The following is a 20,401-nucleotide window of genomic DNA, read 5'->3' as shown; positions in this document are numbered from 1 at the left end:
GAAATTCACTTGAGTAATGAGGTACAAAGAAACTATATGATTAAAAGGGTAGATTGAGTACATTGTAAATATAATAGTTCAGTACTAACTAGACTGGCATACGGATATACATAAAAAAACTTACATTATAATTAATAAAGCAACAAAATAAGCAAGAAAGCTGTCAAAATTCAGTGAGCAAAAGCCAAGGTGAGAGAAGTATCATTTAATTAATTTCCGTGAGTCCAGATTTGAGGGAGGATCAGAAAGTGATACCCAATAACTTCTTTCTCCCCTGGTATTGCAGCTGGACTGTCGAAGTTTCACAACATAGTTTGAAGTCTTTGGTAGAGAGGATATTTTGTTTTCACGTGCAGCTCTAGCAAGGGAAGCCTGAACAATGGGAAAAATAAGGGTATGCGTGTTAATGTCATCAACTTGTAAAGAGCAGTGGGGTGTGGTTCAATATTTGTGGTCCAAAGGGCATAAACTGATTTAAAATCACTGGGACTGTCTGGCTCATGACATCTCCAGGTGGTGTGCACCCTTCCAAGGCGGCCATGCTCTGGTAGCTTTAACCGCTGTAACAGCTGTAACCGCTCTGAATGTCAGAGCCACTAAAGCAGCAGCTTTGAACAACTAGCTTGTGCAACTGCGAACCCTGTTGCAGCTGTTCAACATTTCCTATGGTCCAGTGTACAGTACTGTTCATAACACATTGAAATTTCATAAAATGATTGCTCGCTAGTTGCCTAAGAACCCAACAGACAACTGCAAGGGCCAGCGAATGATGACAAGCTTTGGATCACTTAACATGTTATGCAGCAGAAGGGCATGACGTTCTGAAACGAATCTCACTGGTGATGTATCATGGGCATACCACTACATGCCTGAAACCCAGCAGGCCTCTGTGGAGTGGAAACATGCTCGTCCCCCAATGTGAAAAAAAAAAAAATTCATAGTGACACAATCTGTTAGGAAAAATGCTTGTGACAGTGTTCAGGGATATGCATGGTGCATTATTAGTGAACTCTGCTCAGCACGAGACCTGTGTTATTGCTGCAGCCTACATTAAAACATTGTTTAAGTCGTGTGGTGCCCTTCATGACAAGTGCCACAACATTAATGCTGGTGGTGTCAAACTTCTTCACCCCAATATTGCTGCTCCTATTCGTGACAGAATCACCAAATTGGGTTGAGAGGTGATCCAGCGTCCACCATATAGTCCAGACCTTGCACCATCGGACTGTTATCTGTTTGGCCCCATGAGAAAACTCCTGGCTGGCCAATGCTTTACAATGGGCGCAGAAGTGAAATCAGCAGTCCAAAAATGGCTATACTCCAGCCCAACAGATTTCTAAGAACAGAGCATATTGAAACTGGTGCCACAATGAGAGAAATGCATTGAGCAAGTCGGTAACTATGTAGGAAAGAACGTTCTGATAGTAACATTATTTTGCTTGACTTTCCAGTCTTCCATCATATGTTCATTACTGATTTTTTCCTCTTTATTCTTTCCTCACTTCTATTCTGCCATTCTGAGTCCATACATTTTTCAAGCCAAACTGTAAGATGTCAGTGTTTAACAGTTTTAGTCTTTCACACACGAGTTCTTGCCTGTCTAATTCGAATGGCGTGGCAAGTCTGTATGAAGCTTTCTATCACACTTGTTAACTCAGAGCTTGGATAGTTGATCAGTGGTGACGGGGCTTTTCTGTCATGTATATGCACCATACCTCATTCAGTGACATTGATTGGCAAATAGCTACCTAACTGTTTTACCATTCATTCTTTTTTGTGCATTTTTCTTTATACACACATTTCTTAGCTTCTGTTTACACTGGACTATTCTATTAGAGCTGTTAGTTTTATGTTGGGTACTGAGTGCCAGTGAGCTATGCAAAGGATTTTTGAGTCACTTTTTTTGACTTTTATTTGCCTCTATGGACCCGTCAACATTGCACCTTCTTCTGTGCTCTCTGAATGTCATTCTACAAAAACCAACTTCTGCAAAATGACATCCATTTCCTCTTCTTAGGATGTGTGTGTATTGTATCTCGTATTTCATATATTTGCAACACTTCAGTTACAGATGTTTCTATGGAAAAGCTTGTTCATGAAAATCCATCAATAATCTTTTAAGACTAGTTAACGAATGCTGACTTCATTTATCATATATCATCACACTTGTCATGCTCTTCTATATTCCATGGCACACAGTGCATTTCTGAACTGAGATGGTAGTGGCTTGGAATAGTTGCTCAACTAGCAAGTACTGCAACATGCAAAAAGACTGCCCTTGTTACCTCACCTTGCAGATACGCTGCACCCATCCAAACTCTGGGACATGCACTAAAGAAAAATAACAGTTTCGTCAATAGTATGCATGTCACATCCATCATTCATCGATTACAGAAAAACGTGGGATGACACATCACTTTCCCCCAAAGTGATATGTTGCACCACAGTATCTAGGTTTGATGCCATATCACATAATAATTTAGCTTTTCTTCTTTTAAACCCATTTCTCAATTATGCTTTGTACTTTCTTTTTCACATGATGTCAGTGGCCAACAATTTTTATAGTGCCTTGTTTATGAACCACTAACAGCTTTGGCACTTTTAAAAATTTTGATGGTGAGGCTGAACATGAATGATTGGTAGATTTTCTATGCCTTGTTAAATAAAACATGTTTTATCAGCTCAGAAACATCTTTTTTTAAGGTACTACCCTTGCTAGAAATGTGTGTTTATAGTCTTTTACTTTTCAATGATAACATGCTCTGGGTAATGTGCTTGCGTCTGAAAGTATATTTTCCAAAACTGTATAATGATTTTAAGTTTTTGATGATTCTGCAAAAATAAGCCACTGCGACAGGCATCTTTGTGGCATAGAAAATACACACACACACACACACACACACACACACACACACACACACACACACATATGCAAGAGAGAGAGAATGAATTTCAATGTGATGTTGAGTCAGTGAACTGCATTGCCTCATCATAGTTATTAAATCCTGTTATTAACTCCTTGACTGGGCTGTTTCTTGCATCATTGGCTGTTTTCACACGTGTAATTATTCCATGTCTTGTGGCACTTCCTTGCAGCCCAGCATAATCTGACGCAGTTCAGAACTTTTGTTAGATTAGATTAGATTAATACTTGTTCCGTAGATCATGAATACGACATTTCGTAATGATATGGAATGTGCCAGGTTAATGAACGATGTCTGTACAAGATATTACATTACACAAAATATTGCATGACACTAATGTTTAAGTTAGTTTTTTTTCCCCTCTCTTAATTTATATCAAAAAAATCAGCCAATGAGTAGAAGGAGTTGTCATCTAGAAACTCTTTTAATTTATTTTTAAATGTTGGTTGACTATCTGTCTGGCTTTTGATGCTGTTTGGTAGGTTACCAAAGACTTTTGTGGCAGCATAATTTACCCCTTTCTGTGCCAAAGTCAGATTTAACCGTGCATAGTGAAGATCATCCTTTCTCCTGGTGTTATACATATGCACACTGCTATTACTTTTGAACTGGGTAGGATTATTAACAACAAATTTCATAAGTGAATATATATACTGTGAGGTTACTGTGAGGATCCCTAGATCCTTAAATATATGTCTGCAGGATGACCGTGGGTGGGCTCCAGCAATTAATCTGATTACACATTTTTGAGCAATGAATACTTTTCTACTCAACGCTGAATTACCCCAGAATATGATACCATATGAAAGCAGTGAATGAAAGTAGGTATAGTAAGCTAATTTACTGAGATTCTTAATCACCAAAATTTGCAATAACCCTAATAGCATACGTAGCTGAACTCAGACGTACTATGAGAATAAGCACATAACAATTGAGTCTCAAGAAGGATTTTAGTGGAGGGGGGAATCCAAACATATTACTTTTCAGAAAGTTTGTGTTTCAAGAACTTATTGCCTTGAGTAATACATTTCAAAATGGAGTTTCTGAACTATGTCTTGTAGGAGTAACAAAGTGGACAAATAATTCATTTCCAAGCTGTTTGTCGGCACCCGTCTGTGTGCATGAGATCATTGTTTCGATGTAACTATATTTGAACTCTCATACTGTTCAGCATATTTGTTGGTATCAGTAATTATCATTATTAATAACCTGTTGTCAAAAAAGAATGTGGAAAATGTCACGTCAACTCAGAGGATCTGCAAAATGAATGTGATATCTCTGTAACTGTAAATTTACACCTATATGCACGGCAATTAACAGACCACATATTTTTAGAAAAACTGTTAACAGTCAGCAATTCTTTGATGCCTCCTTCACCTTTTGATGTTTCCATGCCATTGTCATTAAACGCCCGTCATCATTGTCTTCTCCACAAAACAGAAATACCACCAGTACCTGTTACAAGCCTTGCCATGTTTTGCACCCTCAGTGTGTGCTTCTCCTATGCGAGTGCAGCCAAGTCTGGACAGTGCTCCGGCTTCCCACACCACTGTGATATTCCGAGCAGATGTATGAGTGAAATTTCTCTATGCCAAAAGCTGCATGCACGGGGTACTTAGAAAGACTTGTTTGCAACACGTTGTGACTACTTGCAAGAGGCAAGTATTCCAGCATACTTTTATAAGGCAGATTTTTGTCATTAGTGTTTATTTTCAACTTTTTATTTTTACGTCAAGGCAATAATCTTACTACTTAATTCAGTAAGTATATTAGATACTGCTAATACAGTGAGTAGATATTTAACATTAAGTTATGATGTTTTTAGATTCATACACATTTCAATTTTAGAATGTGTAATATATCTGGAACCATGTTTCATGATACACAAACACATAATGTTACATAGATCAAAATTTGTTAAACCTGAATGTTGGTGCGACTTCGTCAATTAAAAACACACATATATTTTAATAACTTTAGGGGTTTCCTGTGCTGCTGAGGCTATTGCCCTTGGGGTAACATTTTATATGAGTCTTGTAAATTCCTGAATTGCACAAAAAGGTCATTGAGATGGGTGCTACGCAGTTTGGCTATCAGCTCCAGTTGGAGGTAATGAGGAGGCACATCAGCAGTCAAAAGAGAGAACAGTCTGACAAATGAATCGAAATCATTCTTCAACAGGCAAAGTCATAGGATCTCTTTTAAAATTCATGTTGAAATGTTTCAGTTATTGAAACGTAGTCAGTCATGTCTGGTGCACAAATGACTGCCTTGAATTCTGGGAAATGTTACATGTCATGAAACTGAATGTGATTTTGTGTTCAATAGCATCAATCTTGTCTGCCATATCTGTTACGAAATTATCCTCCCTTTACATTGAAAGATTTAATAAGATCAAATGCTTGATGGTGTTGACCATAAAAGATTTTGTTACTATACTGTTTACCTTGGCTCTGAGCACTATGGGACTTAACTTCTGAGGTCATCAGTCCCCTTCTGTTTACCTTTAACTCGGTGTCCCCCCCCCCCCCCCCCCCCCAATAAGTTCAGCCAGCATTCACTCTCATTCACCAGAAGACAAATGCACCATATCATCTTTGAGGCTGGTGTTGTAAAGATGTTCCAACGAACATTTTTCCAGTTCATAATAGTGTGATAGCATATTAAACTCTTGGCATGGCCTTCAAACTGCATGAAAAATTAAATAATTCCTTTTTAGCATTTAATGATGTGGCTTCCCAATTCTTTTGGACAAGTGTGTAGATGCCATGGTATTTCTTATGCAGGACATAAATCTCATTTAACACAATTGGTATTCTTAGCAAACTATGTCAGGCCGACTGCCTTGCTCTAGTGACATCTGGCTGCAACCATTGCCTGTTTCTCCTTGTCCCTCAGTCCCACTCGCTGCCGCACTTGGAGCGCTGGGCAGGAGAAAGGCCAGAGTGTTCACGCTTGCACTCTCAGAATGACTTAACCAGGACTGATCTATTAGATGAAGCTTAACTAGGTAGTGTGATCCTTACAGCTGATGTACAACTCCAAACACATTTTGTAGAGTCTCGTGAATGTTGCCAACTGCAGGTCCAAATGCTGTTCATGCAGTACGTAGCACGGCACCACCAAGCAGCCCAAACTCAGATCGTAGAGTTGGGTTAATGGGGGTTAATGGAGGTGGAAGAGCTTCTACACTCCAGTTGTATTTCTTACTTGGTTTCGTTTGTTACAGTATGATTTCAACATAGGACAGGGGGACAAGTTACAGGAACTGCAGTCTCAAGTGGAGGATGTAAAACAAGTAATGCTTGAAAATGTGCAGAAAGTCTTAGACCGTGGAGAGAGGCTGGATGACCTGCTCAGCAAAACTGAAGATCTGGAAGCTGGGGTGAGTAACCAAGAGTTTTGTATTTTGAGGTGTAAATACATTTAGAAGCTCTCAAGTTTAGACCAGGACTTGCCATTAACTGAGTATATTATCATGAATATGATTCCTTTTTCAGAATTAATCATAACAAGCGGAAAATATGAAAATTTACCTTTAATAGTATTATTATGAGTAGTTTAAATCAAACCTGAGACATGCTGGTGTTGTGAAGTGGAATCCTTGTAATTACCATTGAAGTAGTTGTGGTTTCTCATGTCCATGTTCATATGGAAGCAATTTTATTGTTTCAAATGGATAAAGATACAGAAAACTATTCAGTTTGCTGAAGAATAATGGTGGAGGTGCATGTTAAGGGAGAGGCACTGTTGAGAATATAGAAATGGAATGTCCCAGTTGTAAACCCTCAGTTGTAACATGCTGTGTGAGTTTAACAAGAATGTAAAGGTGAGCATACGAGAACTTTAAGGTTCATTTGAAACTTGAATCCATCTCATTGCCTCCCAAACCACTTTTCTGTCCTTCACACTGCATAAAAACTCAACCTCCTCAGAATGTGGTGGTACACTGCTGTTGTTCACATTTCATTTGCACTTTCGACAGAGAAGAGTGTGCTGGGATAACAGCAGCATTATGTGTGGAAGTTATCAAAATTGCTTTATTTCGTTGCACCTTAGAATGTAGAAGAAGGTATTCCTGAAATCAGGGAGTTGGTTGTGACTCACCAAATCATATCTTCCCACACTGCAGTCACTTCTTCCTCTCTCTCTCTCTCTCTCTCTCTCTCTCTCTCTCTCTCTCTCTTTCTTTCTCTCTCTTAATCTGAGGGTTACTTCACATCCATTCGTACATAGATTTCAGAAAGAATAGTGGCGTAAATGCCCGTGTGTGCACTGTAATTAGCCTAATGTTACAGGCGAAACACATTGGAGGCTGTAATATGGTCATAGTTTCCTCATATCAAATTGAATCAAGTCCTTATAAATAAGCCTTCCCATAAAAGCTGATGTCTATCTTCAAACATTTGTCAGTTCATTTGCTCTCCAGCATTCTCTTGAAGCTGTCCTATAGGTGGAACAAACCTGTGGTCATTTGTGTTGCACGTTTGATAATTCCTATCAGGCCTCTTTAGTATGAGCCCTACATATTTCAACAATCTTGTGTGGTGGGTGGACATTTCCAAGTATCCTACCTATAAACTGGTCTCTGCCACCTGCTGTGCTTACAACTGAGCCTATGGTTTTTGTATTTTATTTTTCTTTCAGCTTTTCCTATTTGTTTGTTCGCGCTATTTAACGATGATGTTGCAGTGGGCTGACTACATCACATGTCCTATGCTGTGAATAACTGCTGTCATTGGCTGGCAAGATCATATGACGTGAGCTATGCTGTGCTGTATTTGGTGGAATCCGTGTTTATGCTTTCCTAATATGAAAATATGCAGTGTACATGTTGCTGTGCATCAAAGATATTACCAAAAGTATCTTTTTTCTGGGTTTTGTTTCTGAAGTGCCAGGAAGTTGTATGCCAGAGTTTAAAACTTTCAGCATTCAAAGGATTGTTAAGTTTTGCAGCCCCAAGGGATAGTACAATCTCTTAAGTAAGAGCTTGATCGGCTTTACACAGAGATGGTAAAAGGCATCACCTTAGTTCTTTCACAACCCAAGAGAGGAAACCTTTGTCCTTCATGCAATGTCCATAAAGCATTAATTTAATTTGAATTCTTGACTACATACAAGAAGAGAGATCAGTGTAGCTTACGCATAGCTTAAATATCTTCAACATTTCGCAGCTCTGTCAGCAAACATATAAATATAAATTTTAATTTTAATAAACAACAGCCTCAGTTGTGCCATTTACCTAGAATTTACCTAGGTTTCAGTTGGGACGATGTCCACTATGGACAAAAGGTAGTTACTGTTATTCTGAAGAAGGTTGGGTTATCCCAACTAAAACCTAGGTAAACAGTGCAACTGAGGCTGTTGATTATTAAAATTAATACTTGCACACCATGTTTATCACAATTGTTTGATGCTGACTGCCAAACTTTGGCTCGTCTCGTCGATAGAAATGAAGTTTAGGTGCAACAGGTGGGTAATGCTCTGAAGCACCACAGCAGGTTTTGCAGCAACTGGAAAAAAAGGAGAAAGGTGTGCACACACTGAATTGTCCCTCACAGTCGCCTGACACTAATGCTATTGGTCATACATCAAAGAGAACTTGCAGGGGAAAATATCTTCACTTTGAGACAGATGTCAATGCAGATTTGACACATTTGGAGGTCTCTTTCACGTAAATGCGCAGAAAACTTGGTCTCAGGCATGCTTCGGAGGTGACACAGTTATTAATACTGATTAACCTGACTACTGTCATACTAAACAGACTGTACATAGTCACTTAACATGGAAAAAATGTACTTTCACTCGGGGAAAAAGTGTATTTACACCAAATAAAAAGTATATTTTTAAGCAGGAATCCAGGTTTTTTTTTGTCTTGCCCACTTATACCCTGTAGCATATCTTGCAGCACTTGAAAAAGATAACGGTGATGTTCATTTTCTGGTTTTAGCCACTTTTCCTGATGACGTATTATATGAACTGCACAGCTTTTTTGGGAGTGCTTCAAACTATTTGACTATGTTGTGAATGCTTCAACAGTTGATAACTGGGGTTTTAAAGTCTTATTGGGGGGAGGGGGCAGATTTCTCTGGATTTTACACTTATACTATAGCTACCATTATCTGGGCTGTATGGCGCATTGCCTAATCCAGAAAATCCATGTGGTGACCACACACACAGTCAACTGAACCCTACATTCTCAATCCAATAGGTGGCTACACATTCGCAGAATTCCAAAAATTCCCATGTTTTTCTCAGTTTTCTTCCAGATGAAAAAATTCCCAGTTTTTTCCTCAATTTCCCATTGTCCTGAGGCATATACAGCCTATTATTAGACGACTTTTGAGGCATAATCGTTTGCTTCTTTATTTTACCCAGTGACTCCTAGTTTCTGGTGGCTGTTTTAGTGTGTTTCTGAAAACACCATTCACATCACCAAGTAATGCAATGGAATTTTTGACACATTGCATGTCGTTAAATGACCGTTAGGCTTTATGAAGACTGTATCTGCTAGTTCTTTGTGGTAACAAAGTTTTTCTCGAGTTTTATTACAATTCAGAAAACCAGGCTTTGTTTTGATTTTACTATTGCAGCTAACTATTTGCATGGACAAATTGTTAGAAAATTACCTCTTTTATTTATTTTTGTTATGTTTGTTATTGCTGTGGGGGTGGGGGTTCTCTAGCCTTACGTACGAGCCATCTAACATTTAATAACTACTATGTGTGCCTTTTCTGTTTTCTTTTCTCAGGGCAACACATTTCGTCAGAGGACAATGCAACTGTACAAAAAAGCAAGATGTAGAAATTTGAAGATGTGGATAATAATTGGTAGTTTTCTTAGTGTGGTACTGACATTGGCCGTGCTTATATCCCTAGGAATCTTGCATTTATGATTCACTGAGATGAAAGACAATTGGAAGACATTGTTTCTGACTACAAGAGAAGGCTGTGGTACACATTGTTTATATAGTGATGAACATAAACCAAAGAATTTGACAAAATGTAAATATGTCGTATGTGAAGTACTCGTGTAAATCTGTTGCTTTTCTACAAGGATGTTGAAGCTTTAATGATTAAATTCTTTTAAATATTCCCTTATTTCACAATAAGATCAGATATTAAGGACTAATGCCACAAATTAATTTCAGAAATAGGTGCAGCTTCATAATGAATATTATACTTTATAACAGTATGTACACTGTTATGAAACATTGTATAGTATTGTATTGGCTGTTTTTAGTTGTAATGTGAGCTGGACAGTTCACTTGGTAAGAGCACTGCAAGCCAGGTTCTAGTCCTGTTCCATGAAACAGTTTGAATCTGCCAGAAATGTAGTTTTTTGCGCATTTTTAGGTTTTTCATAATGTATGTGCAGAATTTTACAGTGTGACTGAGCTTTGTTTACTGTCCAATATTGTTGTCATTAGGGCATTAATTACACAGCCTTAAAGTATACCATACCATAGTATTCTTGAATATTCAGATATTCTCCAACTGGCATTTACTTGAAGCATTGGCACCAGTTGATATTGCTGGTGATTGAAGACTGTGTGTTACTTTTCATCCTTAAATCCCATCTTAAATTATTGCTTAATGTATGATTTTAATTTATTTTGTTTGATTTCACCTATACTGCTCAACTCACACAGTGTTTGTTCTCTATCTATGAAGTGAAATGTCTATATTTTTCTAACACTTTGATGTTTTTATGAAATGTACTTTATCTTGGTTTTAATTGCTCAATGATAATATGAGTATCAATGCCACATTTAGTATTTTTCTCTCTTCTGTGCATGTTACTCCTTTCTAATCAGATTGCATTTTCCCTGCATTTCTACTCATAAGTTTATTTCCTTCAGGTTTTTCCTCCTCCCCCTCTTCCTCTTCCTCCCCACAGTTCTGTAGAAATTTGTGCACATTGTGATTATTCAGTATTTTACTGACAGTGGATTTTTATTTGCATTAAACATTAATTGAAATAAATTGTAATAGAACTATGTCAAGTTTATACTTCCAGGGGGTGAAGTGTTAATTAATGCTGATAAACACACACAACAATACACAAACTACCCTAGCTTTCCTTCTTTGGAGAGGGAGCAGAAAGAGCCACTCAGACCCCAGGACGATAGATGTTATATGCCAGTGGTGCTCATAGTTCATATTCCATTGAACATCTTGTGGCATCCAGAACATTCTCCACAAAGTCACTATCCTACGTTACATACCATGTCTTCCATCATAGCTGTTCACTTTGACACCATTATCTTACTACTGAAATTGTGCCAACTCCCCCGAAGTGTTTATGTCAATAATAGTATCTGAAGTATGTTGCAACCATTAGTTTATTCTAGAATACTCAATAAATACCCACAGCCCCTTGGCGGTGAATTAAGTAACGTGTTACCTCCACATACACAGAAGACATAGGTACTAACTAATGCTTGCCATATTTTAGATATATGAATATGTGGCATATACATGACAGATCCACCGTAGTGGACAAATGATTATCTGCCTCATTAAAAATAGGACTGCAAAGGCATGGGTTCAGGCCCCACTGGCGGAGCCTTTGTGAAGGTGAGAGGGAGAGATTCTTTTTAATCATTACAGGTGTAAAGACAAATTTTAGCTTGGAAGATTGTCAATTAAGTATATCTTGACAGTACATAACATTTATTGATGAGAAGTGGCTCTTGAGCTGAGGAGGCATCCAACAAAACTTTCTTGCCTCTAGAGCAGGAGAGAAATGCAGGGTTGCCAGTTTCTGGACTGCAACTACAAAATAGAATCGGGTGTCACTTTGATGACTATTTATAACTCAGATCGTACAGCACCTAACTCAAATACTTAGTCCGTAACCAGTCAAGTTACATCTCTGAAGCCTCTGGATGGTTCCTGAAGTCATTCACAGCTTGTGGCTGCTTGAAAAGTATCTTCTGTCTCCGTTCATTAACGTTCCTTGAACTGTTGGCTCTACTTTCAAGCCCTACATCTTGTTTCAAGGGATATCACTGATCGAACAGTATCATTATTAGCACGTGGTTAGACTTACACAGCTAGTTTAGTGATATTGTATCAACTGCTTCCCTTTGATATTAATTGAGCTTCTGACATGATGTCTTCTAAAAGGTTACTTATGCTAATATTCTCTGACACTTCTGCTGGTTATTCTATATACCTCTTACACAAAATAAAAAAGATATGGTGAATATACAAGTGTAAATATACAAACTATACATAACAGAGCGACCTCTGCCTGTTATCTCACAACAGATTAGTATCTGTCCCCTTGGGGTCTGTGTGAGTTACTATTTCTTTTTAACCTCTTCCAACTTTCTCCTATCTCCTCCTCAAGGAACATGCTGATAGTTCTGAAAGCAAGAATACTGTGTGTACTTTTATACAAGTATGTCAACATTATTTAATTTTTTTGCTTCCTGGTCAGCAGTTTTACTTCAGAAAAACTTTTAATTTTCTCAGCTGGAATTTCCTTGTGATAAAATTAATCTTTAATGTATGATTCCAATTTTCCAATTGAATATATTCCTCACTGTTTGTTCCTGTGCAAGATATTTTAATATCAGTTTTATAAGCAAACATTCCATTTGTGAAACAAAGGTGACATATATTGCTTGTAGCTTATGTAATGTGTTTTAATATTATTCTTGCATGTGTACATGGCTAAGTGGGGGTGCAATATCCAATGAATCTGAAAAGGTTTCGTGATTTCATGTTTTATTTCTGAATTTTACATAGTATTTATTGCCTGTTGAAAAACAGGACTGGAATACAGAAAGTTACATTTGAAATCATTCTAACAGCCATGAAGGCACTTCACTGGGATAAAACTACAAAATGGAAAACAAATTAAGTTTTGGACATTTTTAAATAAAGAGTAATTTTTATGTAATTTTAAAGTGAAGAATAAAACTACAGGCCATTTTAGCCTTTGTAGTTTGAGACTGATTTAGAATGATGAATTTCTTTATAAATTGCTCATGCTTTCTGAATGTTCACCTTTTTTTACATACGCATTAAACTATGCTATGTGGTAAAATGTCAAAGTGGGACACAGTTACTCAGACTAAGCATCCTAATTTTTTAAACTCTTGCAGTTAATTTACTGCAAAATCATACTATGCTGTGTGACTGGATAAGTGTTACTTTCTGAAAATGTTTCTAAGGGAAAAATAAACTTGTAAGTTCGTTTTGTATGTTTGGTAATACCATAAGATGATTCTTGCAAAGACTATATTTTCTTGATAAACTGAAACAAAATTTGTTGAACACACAAGAAAATATATTTCTTCAATTTTTCTTTTGCAGTGTATTGGGATGCAGATAAATCTTACTTTTATTTTTACTTATTTTGCCCAGAACATGTTCAGTTCATGTGTCACCTGACTGACTATCGCATGCATGTGTTGGTATGTTAAAGAGAGCTAAATTTAGAGCTGATCTGTTGCTGATGCAGTAAGCTTCTTATAGAAATTATCTCCCCCAAGTGCTTCACACTGGGTCCATTATGTAATTCTTGTCACACAATTTAAAAGCTAAGATTTTGTTTAAGAATGAGGTTAGGTGTCTATAATGTAATGATAAATGAAATAACTTGAGGAGGGCAGATACACACATACAAAAATATGTGCAGTATCAAGTTTTGAAACAGCTGGTTTGTTTGTCAATAGGCAAAAACAAGACAGAAGTATAGGAAAAGAAGAAAAGTTGTTTAAATGGTAGAGGGCAAAGAGTCACCCAAATGCACATGCAGAGGTATATTCTGCTGGTGCAGACAATTAAAATTTTGCATTAGTTGCTATTTTCTGTTGCTTCTCATGTTAGTTTGAAAATCAATAATAAAAATTTCAGGAACCAGCATTCTCAGTGGTTGGAAGGTACACTGTTTCTTGCAAAGTTAAACAAGTTTGAGATCAGTTAATTATGAAACTGTTTTCTGATCCTGAAGCAGCTTCATTTCATTATGTCCCAAAGATCTGTTGGTATCCTATTGTAAAAGTACAAAGACATATTTATAACTTGCCCTACAAATTGTAAGATAATTACTGATTTTTGTAGCTATTCAAGTTTTGATGTTCCCACATTGCTAATCAGAGATCTAGATTATTGTTTATTTTGTTTTGTTTTGTTTTTATATAGTTTAATTTTGTTCCCTGCAAGTAGCTGTTAAATAAGTATAATGTGGTATGTTGAGTTTAGAAATGTTTGTATTCTAAAGTGTTAGATGTTAGCAAGCAAGGCATAAAAAATTACAGAGATCCTAGTTTATTTCTTTGTTTCCATGTGGAGGTAGCTTCTTTTTATCAGCACCCCAGTTACTGTACATAATTTTGGTGATACTCATTTTTCCAAAAAGCTAACTGCTTCTGTGTGTGTGAAAAAGTTGATAGTATTTGACGTAAATGTATAGCACCAATTCCTTCCTATTTTTGGAACTTGCGGTGTATGAGCTGATTATTTTAAACTTTGTTAATACAAAATTGTCTTCTGTCTTTTAGCTGTTTTAAATGTTCAATTTGTGTATGCAGTGCATAATCAAAAAATGTTGAAATTAATCATTTGGAGATATTTGAAGTGGTTTTGCTTAACAGAGGAAGAACATCATGTAATTGAAGTCAGTATTGAATCATTTTAAAGAAGTAATGACATTTATTTAATGTTACCTGTGTACATTGTGATCTGTCATTTCTACATTGATATGTTATGAGTTTGTATTTTGAACATATGTAAACCCTATAAACCGAGTCTTGCTCTTCATGTAAGTGTTGTCATTCTTTGAATAATATGAGGTCACAGTATCATTTTGTGTCACTAGAATGTTACAAGAGACTTGAAAATGTTTGTTTTTTGATGATACAAAATATGATGGAAAGTAATATCAAACTGTTAATATTTTTAAAAGTGGCATTGTCCCCCTCATCTACATTAAAGGAAATCAAGGGGAGATGGGGATATAGCCAGATAAAACTATCAATGTTGTCAGAGTGGAGGGAGCAAAGAGGAAGCTTTAATTGCGAGCTGGAGTAGCAGCTACTTTGACTCTTCCGTGGTGACACCGGAGTTATGGGTAGACTGTCTTTCTGTAATGAATAGGAAACACCAGGAATAAATGTTTACGTTGTTTTTACCACGATATGATTCAAGTGTGCAAGGCTCCTCATTAAAATTATGTACTTTTCTTTTGTGTGTGTTGTGACTTTGTTGCTGTAATTTTTGTGTTACATTTTGAAATATTATAAGAAAATGCAGCAATAAATGTATTGCACAACAAGTGAAACGATTAATATTATAACAAAGACTTGCACCGTCTTTTATCTGTAAATTTTCTATGTGATATTAAGGCCCAGACAAGAGTGGCCATCTAGTCTGGAAGATTCCATATGACAGTAATCAATTCATAATTGTGTTTTATAAAATTTGAATGTGGTTTCGTTTTTTCGTGTGACACTGTTGTAATCTAGGTTGAAGAGACAGACCTAGAGATACTCAAAGATTCTATACATCATTTTTTATGATAACAAAGAAAGAAATATATTGCCATAGAAGCTGTGGGTACATGAAAAAGTAGTAGACATTTTGTGAATTGTAATCAGACCATGGAGTAAAACTCCATAGACTTACAAGCATTTCAGCTAGTATAAAACAGCTTTTATTTTACAAACAGCTTCAGACATTAATAATGAATTAACGATGGACCCACTTTTTTTGCAAGTAAGGAAATTATTGTTTTGCTCAAAACATGTTTCACCTCAGTTGTGGAATCCTGATTGTTGTCCCCGTGGCTACCAGCTGAAATTGGCCTCTGTCATAAATTAGTACACAATATCATTGTAGTATCTGGCTAGTCCTGAGCTGTGTTAGGTCTGCTTTTGTCCTCCAATTGTGTTTTTGTTCTTTTTGTGTAGTTAGACATTTTCACCCACTCATTTGTGAAAAATGTCACTGGAAGTACATGAAAACAACAAAAACACATTTGGCACACAAAAACAGACCTGTCACAGCTCGGGACTAGCCTAATATTACAATGACGACGTGTGCTAATTTTTGACCTGTGGTCGATTTTGGTTGGCAGCCACAGGGCATACAAATGTAAAATTTAAAATGTATAAAGAAATAAAAATAAAAGAAATAATGTACAGATGATGTAGCAGTGATGGTGAAACATGTTTGCATGTTAAAGCAGAACAATAGTTTGTGTACTTGTACAAAGTCGGACCGACCCTTAATTCATGATTATTTTCTGCAAGCACAGGAACTGAGCTAAAGTCCAGAATGACAACTTCAGATATTCATTTTCATTTGAATTCATAGATACCACTGTTATTAAAACAAGCTGTGTTCAAACCGGTTGTAAAATAGGCCGTTTTCCAGCTGCTACATTGATTGTAGCCTTAGGGAGTATAATTCCATTACAAAGCAAGCTGCTGCTGAGCCCAGAAATGGGAAACGTCATTGGATAATCAGATAATGACGACTTAGTACAGGTCTAATTTAAGCTGAAGAGCTAAGGCTGAGGCCATTTTAGCATCATTAGTGCTATTTTTATTTCATTCTAAGAGTGTACTGAACCATAAAGTTATGATGGTGGATATAGCAATGAGGAAACATAAAGTGGTTCTGCCTGTTAGGTCTCTCACCATTCAGCATATAAAATGTAGGTGTTAACAAAGTGATAAAATCAAATCTGAGAAAAAGAAAAATACTTCTATAACTGAGCAATACTTACAAAAAGAAAAATATTGATGGAAATTGTATATTTCTCAATGCATAAGATCATGCATTGTTGAGCCACGAGGCTCGCATTTGGTTAGATGGCAGTTCAGATTACTGACCAATCATTTGGATGTAGGTATTTTGTTTTTCTCTAGTTTTCTCCAGTGAATGCCAGCTTGGTTTCTTTGAAGAAGAAGAAATAAAAAGAAATTGCAAATTACACAGTGATAATGGCAAGTAATAACATTGTTTTGTACTTGTCTGTGAGTGATAAGGTATTGAGGTCAACTATTAAAATATGTTCAGGTCGTCTGTTGTGTGTCACATTGCTGCTTTCACCTAAGTTACCTCAGAAGGAGAGACACTGAGCTTGCACATGATTTGACTTGAATGAAAAACTGAAAAACATAAAAAATCAGTATGTAAAATGACATGATGGGTACTAAACATCATATAGTCAATATGTCCCTTTTCTGAAAGACAACACACAAAAAAATGAGAACAACTGCTGAAGTACTCTCAAAGTAATTAAGTCAAGTTAAATTTAATGAGTATGTAACTGTGCACAGATATCTTCACAGAGAGCAACTTACCTAGATTATTGTGGCATGTTGAAATAAGATTCATTCCTATGTTGCTGTCTTACAACTGAAGAACAGACTTTGATATGACAGCCCTAGCTGCTGGCCTGCAGACAACAGGTTAGTGCTCACAGGTTGGTCCATATCAGTATTGTCATTCTTGGTTCTGGCTCTAATGATAGTACGAAGAATCACAGGTGTGATGTGTAGAATTCACTGCAGGTGCTAAAGGACTAACTTCTATTGGAGTTTGAAAGCTGTCTGAGTACTGAGCAGCACAGTAGCCCACATCAGTGCAGAGCTTGGTGACATTATCAGAACTCCAGGCGGACTGACACTGAATCAAGAATAGTCACTCCTTGAAGTGAGCAAGCCCTTACAAATGTAAAGTTTTTCTCCTCCTTATTGCAAATTTTGGTGACAAGAATCTCAGTAAATTAGCTTACTATGCCTACTTTCATTCACTGCTTTCGTATGGCATCATATACTGGGGTAATTCATCGTTGGGTAGAAAAGTATTCATTGCTCAAAAAACGTGTAATCAGATTAATTGCTGGAGCCCACCCACAGTCATCCTGCAGACATCTATTTAAGGATGTAGGGATCCTCACAGTATATATATTCACTTATGAAATTTGTTGTTAATAATCCTACCCAGTTCAAAAATAATAGCAGTGTGCATAGCTGTAACACCAGGAGAAAGGATGATCTTCACTATGCACAGTTAAATCTGACTTTGGCACAAAAAGAGGTAAATTATGCTGCCACAAAAGTCTTTGGTCACCTACCAAACAGCATCAAAAGCCTGACAGATAGTCAACCAACATTTAAAAATAAATTAAAAGAATTTCTAGATGACAACTCCTTCTACTCACTGGCTGAATTTTTAGATATAAATTAAGGGGGAGAGAAAAAAAACTAGCTTAAACATTAGTGTCATGCAATATTTTGTGTAATGCAATATCTTGTACAGCCATCTTTTATTAACCTGACATGTTCCACATCATTACGAAGTGTCGTATTCATGATCTATGGAACAAGTATTAATCTAATCTAATCTGTGGTCGACTTACACACAGGTACCTGGTGACATGCCAACTCAGCCTGTTACAATTTTTTTTTTGTGAAATAAGCACAAGTGCAATATCACGTCTAATCTCATGTATAGCCATGTGCTATTAAAACTAAATAGTGACTGATCAGCAGAGGCATTTGTGAACCACTGTCTGAAGTCAGAAATTCATTTAAATAAAAATATCAGTATTTATCAGTTTTCATTAAAAAGCTGCTGAATGAGTTAAGAGTTCCCCCACCCCCCTGCCCAGTCCCTCGTTCTCCGTCCTTCCCATCTCACCTACTTATTCACTGACAGCCATAGTATTCTATTGACTCACACTGTCTAAAAGTCACCAACAGGAAACAAAGTAGTTGTTTGCTAAAATTGCAGGCAATTGGCAGTTGGATCCAAGACTTACATACAGACACTGGAGTTTTGTTCCAGAGTATGATGTACAACAATAAAGTTATGAGACAGATTTTTTCCCTCCCTATGATGGCTTAAATAGGCAGTGTGTGAGCTAGGTCTTTTCCCTTCACAGCCACAAGTGGCATATGCCTACAATGTTCTCCAGGAGTTGCACCATGAAATGTGAAGTTCTGTGTTTGCTTCTTGGTGCAACAATGGAATATTGATATACTGTGCAGCAGTATGCCATCTCTTGCTGTGTGAAACACTGTGAGAATGATGCACTGTGAGAAGCTTCAACAGACTTTCGGAAACAAGGTCTTACCAAGTTTTCTGAAAGCCAAACCAAAATGAACATTGCAGTGGGTGACCAACAGCACAAACAGTGGGCCATAAACAGATGACAATAAGACAGGGTGAGGGAACTGGTGTGAGCTGATAAAGGATGTAAAATGATGATTGAAAAAGCGTGTATGAGAAAACAGTGTGCCAAAGTAGTTCCCAAAATCAACCACACGGTGACAAAAGAGAGCTGTAATTGCTGATCTGTTGGAACTAATGGCTTGAACCCAGAATTGCTGAACAGAGTTATCACTGGTGATGTTTTCTATGGTATGATCCCAAGACAAAATGTCAGAAGTTCACAATGATGTTTGAAGTAAATGCAGAGACCAAAGAAAGCTCACATGTTAAAGTCAGATGTGAATTGCATGCTTGTATGTTCGTTTGACTCCATGGGTTTTGTGCACAAAGAGTGGTTACCTCCAGGTGAGTCAGTAAATCAGTACTATTGCCAAGAAATTCTCAAAAGACTTCAAAAACAGGCTCATCATGTTCATTCACAAATTGATAACCGGATCCTGTAGAAGTAATGCACCATCCTACCACACCTTATTCACCCGACATGGGCTGTGTGACTCTTTTTTATGCTCCAAAGTGAAATCAGCCGTTAAAGGAGACCATTTTGTAACAGTACAAGACATCGAAACCACTGTAAAAGGCCTTTTGCTGGTATACCAGAAGACGATTTCCCTGCTAACAACAATGGAAACACTGAGAGAATAAGTATGTTCAGGCACAAGGAGTTAGTTTGAAAGTGATACCAGTGGATTTGTTTACAAATGTAAGTAAAGCTGTTTCCAGGGTTCTGTGCTTCAGTCTGTAAATATGGAACCGTTATAGGATTGCTTTGTTGTCCATGTGTGTAAATGTATCAAGTTCAAACTTATGTTATATTAAGGTCTATGATCCCTTACCAGTGTAAAAATTTTAAGCTTCTAAGCCAGTTCAGTCAAAAGATGTAGCCATTTATGTAACATATTTTGATACTGGAAAACTTTGTCATTAAAACCTGTAGGGTACTTCCCACTGACGTAGAACCATGAAATTTGGCAAGACGAAAGGGTTCATATTACAAGTAAAGTAAAAATATTGTGTCACATAAAAAATAGCTTTTTGAGAGTAGACTGTACATTGCATTCACCATCTGTCAAAAGCATAATGTACGAACATTACTGCATGCAAACATAATATGTAAATTGTACTTCTACATCTATTTATATAAAGGGAAGTCCCCTGCTCACTTCTTTTTGTGTTTTTTGGCTAGACTGAGGAACTATTCTAGGGATGTTGATAAGATCTTGGCGTTTATCGAACCAGTATCTTGCCAGTGTCTGTACTGAAAATGGGCAAAATGTG

At 37.0% G+C, this 20,401-nt stretch overlaps 1 protein-coding gene across 1 annotated transcript in view; it reads left to right on the top strand.

Moving 5' to 3' along the window:
* The window catches only part of LOC126336934 (uncharacterized), a 28,907-nt gene extending 13,692 nt beyond the window's left edge, over positions 1-15,215 (top strand). Inside the window, exons 3-4 of the mRNA XM_050001108.1 lie at positions 6,154-6,309; positions 9,676-15,215. Of these exons, the coding sequence (XP_049857065.1) occupies positions 6,154-6,309; positions 9,676-9,819 (300 nt within the window). The 3' untranslated portion in view covers positions 9,820-15,215. The remainder of the gene's footprint in view (positions 1-6,153; positions 6,310-9,675) is intronic.
* The last annotated feature ends 5,186 nt before the right edge of the window (positions 15,216-20,401 follow it).

The sequence above is a fragment of the Schistocerca gregaria genome, chromosome 2 (genome assembly GCF_023897955.1).
Source record: "Schistocerca gregaria isolate iqSchGreg1 chromosome 2, iqSchGreg1.2, whole genome shotgun sequence".
NCBI lineage: Eukaryota > Metazoa > Arthropoda > Insecta > Orthoptera > Acrididae > Schistocerca > Schistocerca gregaria.
Note: the sequence above shows the minus strand (reverse complement) of the source record. Positions and strands in the feature narration are given on the sequence as shown.